Below are 14,376 nucleotides of genomic sequence, written 5' to 3' on the forward strand. Positions count from 1 at the left end.
ACGAAACGTTAATTTGAGAGCTAAAGAATACATACACGGTATCTCAAAAATAGGCCTGTGTCGTAAATTTCAAAAATGGCTTATTTCGATAGTTTAGTACCTGTATTACCCCAACAAAATAATATTTCATGATAAAAATTATATTTAAAACACATATTTTAAGTTTGAAAAAAATATTTTTAAACTGACGTAAAAACACAAGAAAGTGTCATGGCGTCGTGAATGACGTCACATAGTTGCAAGCGATTGTGTTCACTTACGGCGAAAGTTTGTTTTGTTTAAATAAAAATGGAAACTTCGTATTTTAAAAACTGTATAGTGCCCCAGTGTATAAATACAAGTATAAAAACTCCGACTAAATTATTCATACGTGTTCCGGTCAAGGAAAAAATGCGAAGAAGTGGTTAAAACTGGCAAGGAGGAAAGATGCTCATTGTTTATCAACAACATCGAGAATTTATTTTTGTGAAGATCATTTCGATGTATTATTAAAAAAAGTAGTGACTACATATTCAACTCGTAAATCTTAAGAAAAACGAAAGCTTTTTTTGTTGCCCTGGGAGCAAACAAACAATTATTTTCTAATTCTTACTTTCGAAATAGGCAATTAAAAACCCACTATTCCACAAACTTGCGATAGGGCTTAAGACACTAAGACAAAGTAGTGTCTTTACAATATCATCTCTCTATATTTTACATTGTAATTCTAACCTCAAAATCAATTAATTTGCAATTGGTATACATACCTTCAAATAATAATTGACTGCGTGCTAAAGTGAAATATACGTGAAAATGATAATAAGCAGTATTTTAGTATTGTTTATACTTACATAGAAGTTTTAACATTACGAAATTCCGATGAACAAAAGTCAGTGTTCGACGCGAAAAATCGGCCTAGCATAACAGCGTCAATTTTGGGTAAATTATTGCTGTTCGCTTTGATAAATCCAGGTTCCATGGCAGTTTATGCTAGTATTATCCGATATGGGTGGAAATAACACTCTCAACTTGTCGAAAAATGATAATAATAGAAAAAAACGAAGTGACTTGTGCTGTTGTATGAAAATCATAACCAAACGTCAACAACAACAATGGCGCATATCACCATGTGACGTAATACGTTCTAATTGGCGTTCACGGCGGAGGGGCCAGGGGGGTATTTTTTTTTATTTTAATTTGTAAAAATAACAATAATCTTATTTTTTTATGAGGAATTATTTCGGTTTTCCTTGATTAAATATTACAATTTACGCCTAGAAACATTCATCCATTGGTTTCATTGTTAGTTGACACAAGCCTATTCTGACGTGAAACAATTTTTAGTTAGGGTGGTATTCCACCTCTCCAATTTCTTGATCTGATGTGTATTTGCGTCTCACATTTTGCTTAATGAGAGAGTGAGCCGCAATGCACCATGGCCAAGACCAAGAAATTGGATAGGTGAAACACCGCCCTTACCAGATAATATATGCCAGCGTACAGCGCTATCTAGTTCGGTTCTACGGAGGCAGGATTTTATTTTTATTTTAGACTACTTCTCATCTGCTATCAATAACTCTTTAATAACAATTATTTGCAAAAAAAAAAGCAATAGACACAATAGTAAATGTTATTTAGACTCAGGCGTTTTATAAGATATAAAATCTTACGGTGAGATGTATCGGGCGTATGTTGGTGTTGTCGCCCGGAATCTGCTCGAAGTCGAGTCCGTCCACGGGCGTGACGATGCCCAAGTTCGGGTCGATGGAGAAATTGTTCTTGTATTCGCCGCCTACTATGGAATATTCTATGTGACTGTTCTTTGTACCTGTGAAATAAGATCACATACAAATTATTTTCATTGGGTCGTAAAAACCGAACCAATCATCCGAAAACCGACAGTTATTGCCAGCTTTTATAATATTTATTATCACAAAAAGTTGTAGTTAGTGTAGCAATCATTGGTATTTCTCGAGTGCACTCGGCTCATGACCGCTCAGACCAGTAATTAAGGCACAGTCATAATATGAACCTATTGCAAAATTGTAGCTGGTGTATTTTAATTAAACTCGGGCAAAATACTCAAAACTCATATGAATCAGTTTTAAACCATATTTAACTGAGTATGCATTTTGAGAATGTAATGTTCTATTGTTATAACTAAGACAATCGACATGTGTTGCGGAAGCGGCATCACTAAGCGTCCATTAATACACTATAGTAATAAAAAAATAAGGCTGTAAGTACATAAGCGACGCCGGCATCATCTTTTCCGCCAGAACGTCACATACAAAATCATTACCGAATCCAATGTCAGCTTTAAAGTGTGCCACAGACTGTCACAGTGGCATTGAATTTTCGAGATTAAATCAGAGAAAACCATTACAAAACGCTACAATTACGTACGCTACTCGTGTCAGTATCACATTATCTCTCGTTCACTTGTCTAATTGTGATTATAATAGATGTTCAACCTTCACTTAATTAGGTAACTGAATTTTAAAGAGCTGATCATTGTTTTTTAATCAAGTTACTGTTATGTATGTTTTAATTCATAATATAGTTTTAAAAATTATAGTGCCGAAACTGCGTTCATGTTCAATCCGCATAGCCTCATACTTGTTAGTTGGAATAGGTATTGAGGCGGTGTTTTTTTAATCTATGACTATTCTAACTATTTATTTTGACTATGACTTGGACGATGCACCAGCCGTAGCGGGTACCTTTACAAAGGTTTTACTTCAAACGTGAGACAGAATAGAACTAACCCTGTTGAATGTTCCTAAAGCGAGCGGTTGTTTTATGCAATAAACGCAGCGTTGAAAGCATGCGTCAACGGAATGTAGGAGAAATGACAATGAGCTTACCGCTGGCAGCGGACTGTCGGCTGCGTTCACCACTTAAAACAATGTAGTGGCATTAGATTGTCTCATGTAGAATGGGTGTGCGGCAAACGAATTGCATTTAACGCTGCGTTTATTGCATAAAACAACCGCGCGCTTAAATTTCAAAACCAGTGGATTTTTTTAATTCGATCACAATCTTTATTAAAAAAAAAAAACTATTAACCAAGAACATGCGTGCGTTGTCGTTAACACCTATGTTGAGTTGTTGACTGTGGTGTTTAATTTTTGTCACGCACCTCGACCATGATAAACCACAAACCACAACTTACCATTCAAATCAATATCTCTAGCTTCAAGCACCAACGGGTTTTCAAACTGACGCTCATTCTCAAGTAGCCTGGCCTCATATTTATTAGCCAGGAACATAGGCGCGTTGTCATTGACATCCTCTATAATCACGATGAGTTGTGCAGTGTTCCGGTTGCCCTTGCCGAGGTCGTCGCGCGCTTCCACGGTGAGGTAGTGCCGCGACACGAGCTCGCGGTCGAAGCTGTCGCCTCCGGCTTGCTTGACGGTTATCACGCCAGATATTGGGTTGAGACTTAATCTGAAATGATTTTGATTATAATCAAGTGTTTTTGTCGTTGTAGAATGAGATAGATATTTTGCGAATTTGAAAAAGAGGTGGATTGTCAGAGTAAACTTTGTAGCCGCAGTAAATTAACTGCCATCGCTCGAAAATATGCCTTAATACCTTTGGCCTTTATAATGCTCTAATTAAATAACAAATTTTACACATATCATATAGCCTGGACAGCCTATTCGAATTTAGAGTTTGCCTTCAAAATGAAATTTAAAGCCGAACAAAAAGCCCGCATATTTGACCAATGTATCCTGCCAGTTCTCACTTATGGAGCCGAAACCTGGGTCTTCACCAAGGACATACTACATAAGTTAAGCGTTGTCCAACGGGCGCTAGAGAGAAAACTGGTTGGGATCACATTGAGAGACCGTAAAACGAATGAGTGGCTGAGACAGAAGAGCAAGGTCACCGATGTTGTAAAACGCGTAGCCAGACTGAAGTGGGAATGGGCCGGTCATATAGCACGAAAAACCGATTCGTGGAGCAAACGTCTACTGGAGTGGCGACCATGGGGGGAGGAACGTCCTCAAAGTAGACCCCAGATGCGTTGGGACGACGACATCAAAAGGACTGCGGGGAAGAAGTGGCTCCAGGTCGCACAGAACCGTGACGAGTGGCATAAAATGAAGGAGGCCTACACCCAAAGGGTAGAGAAGGGCTAAAGAAGAAGAAGAAGAACACATATCAATGAAAGAAAAATTATCAAAGTCATATGGCGTTCTAAAAGTTTTCACCATGTGCCGAAAGATGGCAGTAAATTTACTGCGGCTACAAAGTTTACTTCGACAATCCACCTCTATTTCAAATTCTCTTTGCTATTAGGTACAAATACAAAACAGGTATTGTTGGTGTGGAAAGAAGTATTATTAAGTATTTTTATCACATCATAAACCAAATTGCCAGGGCCATGCATGTAGGCCACTTAGTAAGAATTACGTGAGCACAGAATGTCGGTCTGCGGCCGATAGATGTAAGCTGCGAATCGCCCACAGCAACAAATATGGATTACAGGGTGGCCAGCAAAATGTATGGTCGATATTAATAATTATATAAACGGTACATAAATACTAACAGACTCGCGATACTGCCTCCAAGCCCAGTGTACCGTATGCCCCTGGTGCCATAGTTGTCCGAATCCTGGTCAAGTGCGCGCACCCACGCCACGGTGGTACCCGCACCGCAGTTCTCGGGGATCGACACCGTGTACAAGGATTCGGTAAACTCGGGGAAGTTATCGTTCTCGTCCTTTATGTGAACCGTTATAGGAACCACGCTGAAATAAACATAGTAGGTACAATTTATCTTGCATTATTTTCCTGTAAAAAATCAATAACTAGACAATACACAAGAGTAGTACACAAACTGTCATAACATACCTGATCTTAGGGTTGTTAGAAACAATCTCTTTGGCTATAAGGCTGAAGTTCATTACAGTAACTTTCTCATAGTCTAAGGAAGATGGGTCATTCACTCGAATCAGGAAAGAAGCCTCGTTGATTCCTTTGAAGGGTGTGACGTCGAACACGCCATTATCACCTTGTAAGAATAACTCGAAAGTGCCGTTTTTACCCTGGAAAGTACATTACATATACCTGAATTTTTGCTGAATATTTGATCTTGTTCTAAATAAAATTATTGTCTAATAGTGATTTTTTACAGTTAACCCTTTAGATATTACGTATACAACAAACACCCATCATCTTTTTTTTTCTTGTGCAGAAATTTTAGGACTCAAAAGAAGCGATGAGGCCTAAATCGTGTATTTTTTTTTCTGGACCATTAACGGGTTAAATTAAAGGATCTACCATATCAAAATTAATGTAGCATATAACATACGCCCGCAAAATACCAAATATATCGTCGCGGTTTCGCGGCACTCGTAGCTGCCTACGATATTTTTTCCAAACGATCATCTTCAGTCGACATATATTTCAGTGATGGAACTGGAAATAGTGCCTCTTCTCATTGTACAAGCTTCGTCCCATTTTGGGCTATAGTCTCACATATACCTTTGAACTTATTCTATTATAACTAGAATAACTTCAATGATGTTAGCTTTCAGTATATTTTAACTACCTGATCATAATCAAAGACTTCAGGCACGGCATCCTGCAGGAAGGTGATGGGCGTGTTCTGTTGTGCGTTCTCCAGCACTTCGCCCACATACTTCTCGCTGCGGAACTGTGGCGTCTCGTCGTTCACGTCGGTGACGATGACCGTGACCTCGGTCGTGGCGCTCGGCATGGGCGATACCATACGGGATTCTTCTGTAGCCTATTGGAAGAAATGAATAAATCAAAGTTAACTTTTTATAGACAAACAGTGAACTTTGTTACTTGTCATCATGATCAAATGCCGTGACTAATTTAAGTGCATTAAGGATGCTACTATATTAAAGAATAATGTTATTATCAGACATCATAAATCCTATGTCTACCACAGGCTACATCATTTACCATTTTTTATTAATTCCATGAGGCATTTCGTAGTTTAAAAACTTTTTTGTTCTTGTTCACTATAATTGCGTACTTTTCATGTATGGGCTCCCAACTCAACAATAATATTCATTTTGATATGTTGTAATCAACTTTAAATGTGCTGCCTCGCTACCATCGAAACTCATCAAGCTTTGTTACCTAAACATGGTACTCAACTGAAAAGCTCTCTATTATTTCATGATTGTATAAAATACTATTCAAATATAAGTCACACTAAATCAATTAGATTCTATTCATATACAACAATCCTCAATAGAAAAATAAATGTGTGAATAAACAAATTCAAATATATTAGATACACACATGGAGAAATAATTACTTGAAAGCATGATTCATACTCATAAAATCAAGAAAATTTAAATCATTATATGACACTGTAGTAGAATAAATTACCAATATCTCCAGGATGTAAGCTCCATTACTATTTCTCGGATCTTCTCTGTCAAGCTGGCTGACTGTATATACAATGCCGGAACTACTGTCAATATCAAAGTGTTTCTCGCCACCTGATATGATGCTGTACGAGATGCGGTTGTTGATGCCTCTATCTCCATCAATGGCATGCACTAGAAAACATATACCAATGTTGAATGTTGAGTATCAATAACCCTGAAAATATACTACTATGGCTACTATACTAATAAGGAAAATATACTAATAGGGGTGCAAGTGATCATTCTATGCCCAAATTTACTATGTGCACTTACATTATCACTCTTGTATATCTTTATAAATATCTAAAATTCAGATAACATTTCAATTTTCTTGGAATTAATATAATTAGTATAGTATTGCTTCAACATACTAAAAAACACATCAATATAATAAGCAGCTTTGCTCTAACTTCTAGTAATCCGAATTTTCTAGTAATCCGGCTATCTTGTGTCAGCATTTGTGCCTTTCTACCTTCACTGATGCATAAGCTTTTTCGTAAATCTTACACACAAAAACAAATATTTTTTATGAAATGTTAGTTAATCTGTGAAATTGATATTTTTATGATTTTTAATGTAACCATTTCTTGATTATAGCAAAAACATTGATTTTAGGTAAAAAAAAACATTATTGAATTATTATATAACTTTACTTTTCCACTGTACTTATTTCTTTCTGCCCAAATCACTGTCTTCTACAGACTTCAAACTGGAGTCAAGTTGACTAAAGATTTAACACTTTGATAATCAATTTAAACCAGTTAATAAATCCTGTAAACCTTGTAAAACCGACGTTCCGACATCGGCATCTTCGCTAATCCTAGTCACAGGGCTGACCACCACGAACTCGGGCGGCTGATCTTCCACGTCCTGCACCTTCACCAGGATCGCGGCCGTGCCAGTGTTCACTCGGCCCTGGTTGGCCCGGTCGATAGCCAGCACTCGCAGTTGGTATAGAGACTTGCGCTCGTAGTCCAGTTGCTTGGTCAAACGAATAACGCCTTTGCCATTTACAGTTTGTATAGCGAAATTGTCAACGTCGCCATCTACTTCTTGCAAATGGTATAGCACCTGAAATGAACCAAGTTCCAGTGATGAACTACAGTAAAATGTTTCTGTTTAGCTCATTATTGCAGACAGTGTAAATTTCAAGCATAAAGTGAAATGAAATGCAAAACAAATTCAACAAAACTACAACACATCAGCTGACATCACACAACAACGTCAACAACTGTCGGGACTCGGGGGTTGTCAATATGACATGTAGGCTTTACTTTTTTTTACAATTATGACGTGGATACAAGTTTAATTAAGCGAGGCCTTAATTTTCATGTCAAGATTAAACCATTTGAAAACGCTAGAATAGATTTTTAATCAATCGAGTGAAGCAAATTAAAGTAGAGTCCATTTTCGCCGAGTTTCCATGCCAGCGCTACGTCAAGCATCGCGCGACAGCAAGTATTTCCGTGAGTAGAAAAAAGCGGCCAATTTAAAACATGTAGGCGCAAAGGGTTAGAATTTGAATTAAACTTGCTTGACCGGCTATATTTCCCATGAAGGTCACAATCCCTTAACTACATGTTTCCGCTTAGCAGCTTTTAGGAAATTCTCCGTAACTTGCACACATCTATAGCTGTTATGCATGTTATGTGTTGTGAGTTAGGCTGTTGTTTTATATAAGTAAATACTTACTTGTCCATAAGCTCCTTCATCGAGGTCCGTCGCTTCAACTGTTGTGAGTATGCCAGGAGAAGCATCTTCTTTAACTGTGATAGCGGAGGGATACAGTTTAAAGATGGGTTCGTTGTCGTTGACGTCCTCGACTAACAGCAAGAAGCTTTGAGTGATGAAATTTCCTTCCCCTAAATGGCCGTCCGTAAGCGTTAACACAAATGAATATTCATCACGTATCTAAAAAAAGACACGGTTACTTTAGCTATTAAATTTTTGCTTAGACTTTACATTTCTTCTACTTTACGTTAGTTAAGTTACATCATTTATTTTGTTGGAGCTCTCTAGGTAATAAATAAAATAATAAAACTGAAAACCAATACAAACCTCTCTATCTAATTCCTTAACTAAATAAATATTAGCTTCGTTGGTTGTAATGGCCTCTATTCTTAAAATATTAGTACCAAGTTGATCTCTTATTCCAAATTTTAATTCATCTCCGTCAGGGTCAATGCCTCTGAGACGATATATTAAACTTCCTGTAATTAAAATAATAACGGTTAATTTAAACATATATGTAAATAGTATCTACTTAAGTGGTGGTGAGTACCACAATTAAGAGTCCATAATAATATGGATTATAGTATAATGATAATAATAAAATATTTCACTTGTTTATTGCAGTCTATAATGTGTAGATATAGTAAGTTACATAATATTTATATAGAGTCAGACCAAGTTAACACTGTAGTGATTTCGATAACACAGACTGCGGAAGTGTTATTTTAAACGTCAAGCTTCTAAGAAATTATGACTTTGCTATCAAAATCGCTGCAGAGTTAGCTTGGTTAGCTTGGTCTGACTCTACCCACATATAAATTGGTTACATTGAAGTTAATAGAGTAAACCTAACTTACCTAGGGTTGGTTATCTATTGAATATAATAGAAAGCAATATTCATCAGAGATGCCACGAATATTCCGTAACTATTCGGTGTTCATCCTATTCGGCAATTTACGGAATATTCGGTACTCGGCCGAATATTGTGTTATATTGGGCCGAATACTTCTATTACATCAATCTAAGAAGTTCAATTGCACAATTAATGTGTCACGCAAACCATTATAGGTATTTAAATAATTATTAAAATGTGTTCTCAGGAAATATTTAGTTATAAATTAAGAGTACCTATTTATGTATTAAGCACTGTTGTTTTAAAATGATTTTTTTATCATGGGCTAGATTTGCTCGACTCTAACTACATGAGTAACAAAACTTAAATCTTAGCAAACGTTGTCCTTTGTATGCGACCAGTTTTCATAATAAATGTGATTCAAAATATACACTTGTTGTACCGAAGTTTTGACACTAATCGTGGCATCTCTAGTATTCATATTTCTTAATATTCCAGATTATGTATGTTCCATGTAATATGTTCTATAATTACGAGTACATTTAGTTACTTAAATAGGTCCCTAAGTCAGCAAGGTATTAAAGGACCGGATCAACACTATGGTTTCATGCTTGATGACTAATAACTAGCGTTCAATAATCCGCAGCGAGGGTGCAGGGTTTCCCTCTGTTAGGCCGCTGTTGTCCTGGTAACACCGTTCTACATTACCCCCTATGTATGCAATATCCGGGTGTCTATCCGTGCCAACAAACTGCATAAACTTCTTGGAAGCAATCAAAAGTTTGCAATAGCTGTTGTATGTGCATTAAGGGAAAAGTTTGACTAGATTGCACTATGAAATAGTACCAAAATGAAATGAAATACTAAAGCTAAACAATTAAACCTTATTTCATTTATTTATTTTTATCCAAAAAACCATGGTTAAAAAAGGTGTTACATAATGATTTGGTACATAATCACCCTGCAAGGGCGTAGCACTGTCTTAAAAACTAGTTTCAAGCTATTTATACAAAACATATACAAAACAATATATGCTTAAATTGGTAGTTGTAGTGGAAATATAATAATAGTCAATTTGTAATTATTGTAATAAATATAGAATATTGGTGATTTATCGTTAAGATATAATTAAATAAAATTTAAGGAAATTAGAATGATAACAATTAAATTAGTTAAATGTCAATTAGTTAGAGTTTTGAATTAGTAGTAAATTGCCATAAAAATACTCAGTAATAGTATTATAGTAACATTTTAGGATAAGTAATTGCTTAAGACGTCTTATGAACGTAGAGTCTAGTTCTTCGTTTCTAAGTTCGTCTGGTAATTTATTGATTTTTTTATTGCCATGACGTAGGTATGTGCTTTTTGAGTGCATTTTCAATTTTGATGAGGGCAACAGAAGCATGTTTCCGTGCCTGATTGAGTGAGCTCTAGATAAAACCTCTATTAATACTACGCTAAGAAATAACAATAGGTACACCTATATTAGGTTTTCTTTAGCTGTTAGTTTATAAAGCATAAAGTTATGTTATGCCATTTATTTTATTTTGTTAAATAAGTTAGGTACTCGATACTAATTTATTTTTTTAAACTTTATTGCACAATATAACAAATAAAATACAAATGGCGAACTTAATGCCTGAAGGCATTTTCTACCAGTCAACCATCAAGCTAAAGAGAAACAATAGTAGGTGCAGGCAATAAACAAACAGAATAAGTAACTTAAGCAATATATGTAGCGATAAATAATATGTACTAACGGTAATAAACTTACATAAATATACTATAGTTAAATATAGTTTACATAATATATATATATTTTTTGAATGTACTCGTATATTAACAATAGCTATTAGCTATGTTCCTATGTTTGAGTTTTTGTTTTTTTATTTATTTCTGTAACCATTAGGAGCCAAAACAGATTTTATAAAAAAAATGCTTCTAACTTTTAAAATATTCACAGAAAAAAAAGGACATAGGTAGCGGCAGAACTGCGATTAATATACAAGAAACAGTTTCAAAATATTTTTTAATATCCAGATAGGAAAATATGCACTAGGGAGAAAATAGGGCATAGCGGCGTAGCTGTTATTAATATACAACTAGCTGTGTCAAAATATTTTTAATAATGTTAAAAAAGTCCAGAGAGGAAAACGAGGACTTTTTGTATGAAAACGAGGTTTCGGGGCGGACGTGGCTCTTAATGGTTAACGTATTACGGAAAATAATATATTTACATTTTTTTTTATGACTAATTTTACCATATGTCAATTTCACTTACCTACTGGAGTATCAGCGCCCTCCTTGAGTCTCACCACAATTTCCGACTGGCCCTCTATGACAAACCTCGGAGGTCGGTTGGCTGAGACCCCAAGGACTAGTGACAGCCCAACCGCAATAATGCATTTTAACCTGACTCGGTTTGAGTAATCCCGCATTATCGAGTTTTTCGACGATCATCTGACTGATTGAATCCTTATTCTTATATTAATTAGGTGCATTTTTTATTGTTTTTCTCGGTGTAGGTACCGTGGGAAGACGCGTGACCGCGATAGAAAGTGGTTGACACCTCACGCCGATTTAATCTGCTTTACGTGCCGATGCTTACCTGCGAAAGACAGACTTGCTTTAGTTAGTAGGTACATTTGAGAGTTACTTTTCGTCCTTTTATTAAGACGGGAAGAATCAAACCGCAGAATTGGTCGGTTTCGCGTTACGTAATTAACACTTAACAGCTAACAGTTCTGCTACTAGGATTCCAGCGATGAACAGCAGCCTTGAGTGGCATTCTAACTTTACATTTGATTTCAATTTAATTTCATCATGATTATCGTTCGCTGTTGTTCTTGCATCTCACCTGTTCTAAAAACGTGAAGTGTTTCATTAGTCTCTGAGACTATCTTAAGCATTTATCCGAAATATTTCTCCCAGGTCACTCTCTTAGAACAAATACACCTACAAGCAAGATAATTTGAATAGGTACATTATTTATTTGTTAGTTATACATATTTGATGTGCCTAAGTGGTTATAACTTCCTGAACTAACTTAGTAGCGCAGAATGGCACAGTACACATGCCGTATTTTGTTTGCATACTTATGCATATTTTTACCACTGATGACTGAATTAATCGCTGAGATTCTGGGTTCTCATCATGTGGGTTATCTAGCGAGAACTAGCGCGTGTCAGTGTTCGCTAAGCAGCCGTGTCTCATTGTTGTGTAAGTTTAGCGCGTTGCAATAATATTAAACTATTCCAACACCTTTAATATTTCGTTAGGTACCTAATGTACTAAAATAAATAGGGGACATGTCAGGGAGATACCAAAACATACAAAAAAGCTAGCCCTTCATCAGCAGAGTAGCCGAGTAATAACGTTTTACACTGCACACTTATGTAGGTCGCTACTGCAGGAAGAATAGATGCGAGAAAAGTAATATAAAAAAAAAACATTTATTTTTAGACTTCAAAGGCTCATAGATACATACCATACAGACTAACAATAAATACAATAAAATTTTATTATCATTTGTTTGTCCTTTCCATATCTCAGGATCAGGACCATGGGGTCCCAGACTATTGAGAGGCGTACGTGGGCCGAAACTAATAGCGCAGAGGCCTTTTACGTCAATTTAATCTAAGAGCAAGGGATACACGTGGCGGATACCATCCCAGAGCGTACACACTATGATACATCTGGAGATGGTCCCCGCCAGGTGCAAAGACTATTGCAGTGCAGCACTTTTGTGCTGCGTTGGGAATCGTAGGCTAGTGATTCATATGTTGAATGGACTGGATATCGGGGTATGGGACACCTGCCGTGACTATCAGTCTCAAAATTGTAAAAGACAGGTGGTAACTCTCCAAATCATTGAGTGGGCCCCGCTATGGCCGCATGCACAGTGCGACAACAGGGCAATACTTTGAAGTGGCTGTCAGGTTGTCGGGGGGTGAGTCTGCGGTAGCCAGATCCCGGTAATCTGTTCAGCAGGTCGTCGGCGTTATGACATTTTACACTTCCAATCTGGAGCATTGGTCCCGCTCGTGTGACTCCACTCTAGCCCACCAGTTAAGTATTATTAGTTAACTATTGTGTCTCACTGCTGGGCAAAGGCCTCATAAATAAACAATATAAAATAAATATAATCTTAAAAACTAAAAATCATTTTGGTGACACAACAGTATTTTGCTGCGCTACCTGTTCTATGAACATAATATGTGCGTCATATTAGTATTTTATGCAACAGTTGTATAAGAAGGGTCAAAAAAGGCGAGTGGCGTGAGTTACAATGTGAGCCGGAGCCGAAGGCGTAGGCGAACATTGTAAAGGAATACGCCACGAGAATTTTTTAACCTACTTATACAACGTTGCATACAATATTTTTCCTACGAGTCAACAAAAATAAATCTTAATTTAGGTAAACAAATTACAGCAAAAGTATATAGCCAAGACGCGCGAGCATACCTTGTTACGCGCCCGGCCCGCCCCGGGCCGCGGCCGGCCGGTCGGCGACACCTCCTCGTAACTCATGAGGCCCTGGTACTTGCTACTTGCTAAATTAATTTTTTGGACAGTTTTTCTCAATTTTGGCCACCGTGGCCTACGGAGACTAACAAGCAACGCTAAGCGGTCTTCGTAGTCTATGGGTGTTGCTATATTACGGGTGTCACATGCGTGTTTCTGACTTATGAAGTAATTATTTTTACTATGCAACCAAATGAATATTTTGTAAGTTGGCATCAATGCACTTAGTTTAAAACTGTATTCGTTTTGGTTTTGTTAGGTTGGTAGCCATTAATCACAGTAACATTATAGCTTATAAAAGCACAAGAGCTTTTATGAGGAATAGACAAAATAGACTTTTCTTGAAATCTTTTATGTATGTTCTTATATTCGTGTTAATGAATGCATAAATGACAGATAACAGTAGAGGAGTAGGAAAACACAGATACGCACTAAGTAGGTACAATGGTATAGTAGGTATGTTAAGGTAAGGGCCTATTTTAGATTTAAGCTAGTTATTAATATATATTAGTAATACGTACATGTATGTATATATCTTTTTATTTATATTTGTATATGATGTATTGTTTTGTTTTGTGTTTATTCTGAGCTAGACTTCTTTTATTGCATCTGAAACACCTACTGACATGACATAAATGTATTTAATTTCGCTACTTAAAGGTTGTCTGGAAGAGATCGCTTTTTAGCGATAAGACCGCCTGTTGTTTACCTCTTCTTAATGTGCCGTATTATTTGTATTGTTTCTGTATTTAGGTGTGCAATAAAGACTATTTGTATTGTATTGTATTGTTATTGTAATCCTCTGTAGGTATATATCCATTATGTATATTGTTATTGTAAATAAAGTAATATTAAAGTATAAAATAGA

General features: G+C 36.5%; 1 protein-coding gene across 1 annotated transcript in view; it reads right to left on the minus strand.

Annotated features, from left to right (window-relative positions):
• LOC133534637 (cadherin-23) overlaps positions 1–11,860 on the minus strand; it is a 43,085-nt gene extending 31,225 nt beyond the window's left edge. Inside the window, exons 1-10 of the mRNA XM_061873851.1 lie at positions 11,266–11,860; positions 8,459–8,610; positions 8,093–8,311; positions 7,180–7,471; positions 6,360–6,532; positions 5,545–5,742; positions 4,845–5,038; positions 4,541–4,741; positions 3,155–3,432; positions 1,650–1,807 (exon numbers count right to left, since the gene is read on the minus strand). Of these exons, the coding sequence (XP_061729835.1) occupies positions 1,650–1,807; positions 3,155–3,432; positions 4,541–4,741; positions 4,845–5,038; positions 5,545–5,742; positions 6,360–6,532; positions 7,180–7,471; positions 8,093–8,311; positions 8,459–8,610; positions 11,266–11,422 (2,022 nt within the window). The 5' untranslated portion in view covers positions 11,423–11,860. The remainder of the gene's footprint in view (positions 1–1,649; positions 1,808–3,154; positions 3,433–4,540; positions 4,742–4,844; positions 5,039–5,544; positions 5,743–6,359; positions 6,533–7,179; positions 7,472–8,092; positions 8,312–8,458; positions 8,611–11,265) is intronic.
• Between the last annotated feature and the right edge of the window lie 2,516 nt (positions 11,861–14,376).

The sequence above is a fragment of the Cydia pomonella genome, chromosome 2, assembly GCF_033807575.1.
Source record: "Cydia pomonella isolate Wapato2018A chromosome 2, ilCydPomo1, whole genome shotgun sequence".
In the NCBI taxonomy this organism is placed as follows: Eukaryota; Metazoa; Arthropoda; class Insecta; order Lepidoptera; family Tortricidae; genus Cydia; species Cydia pomonella.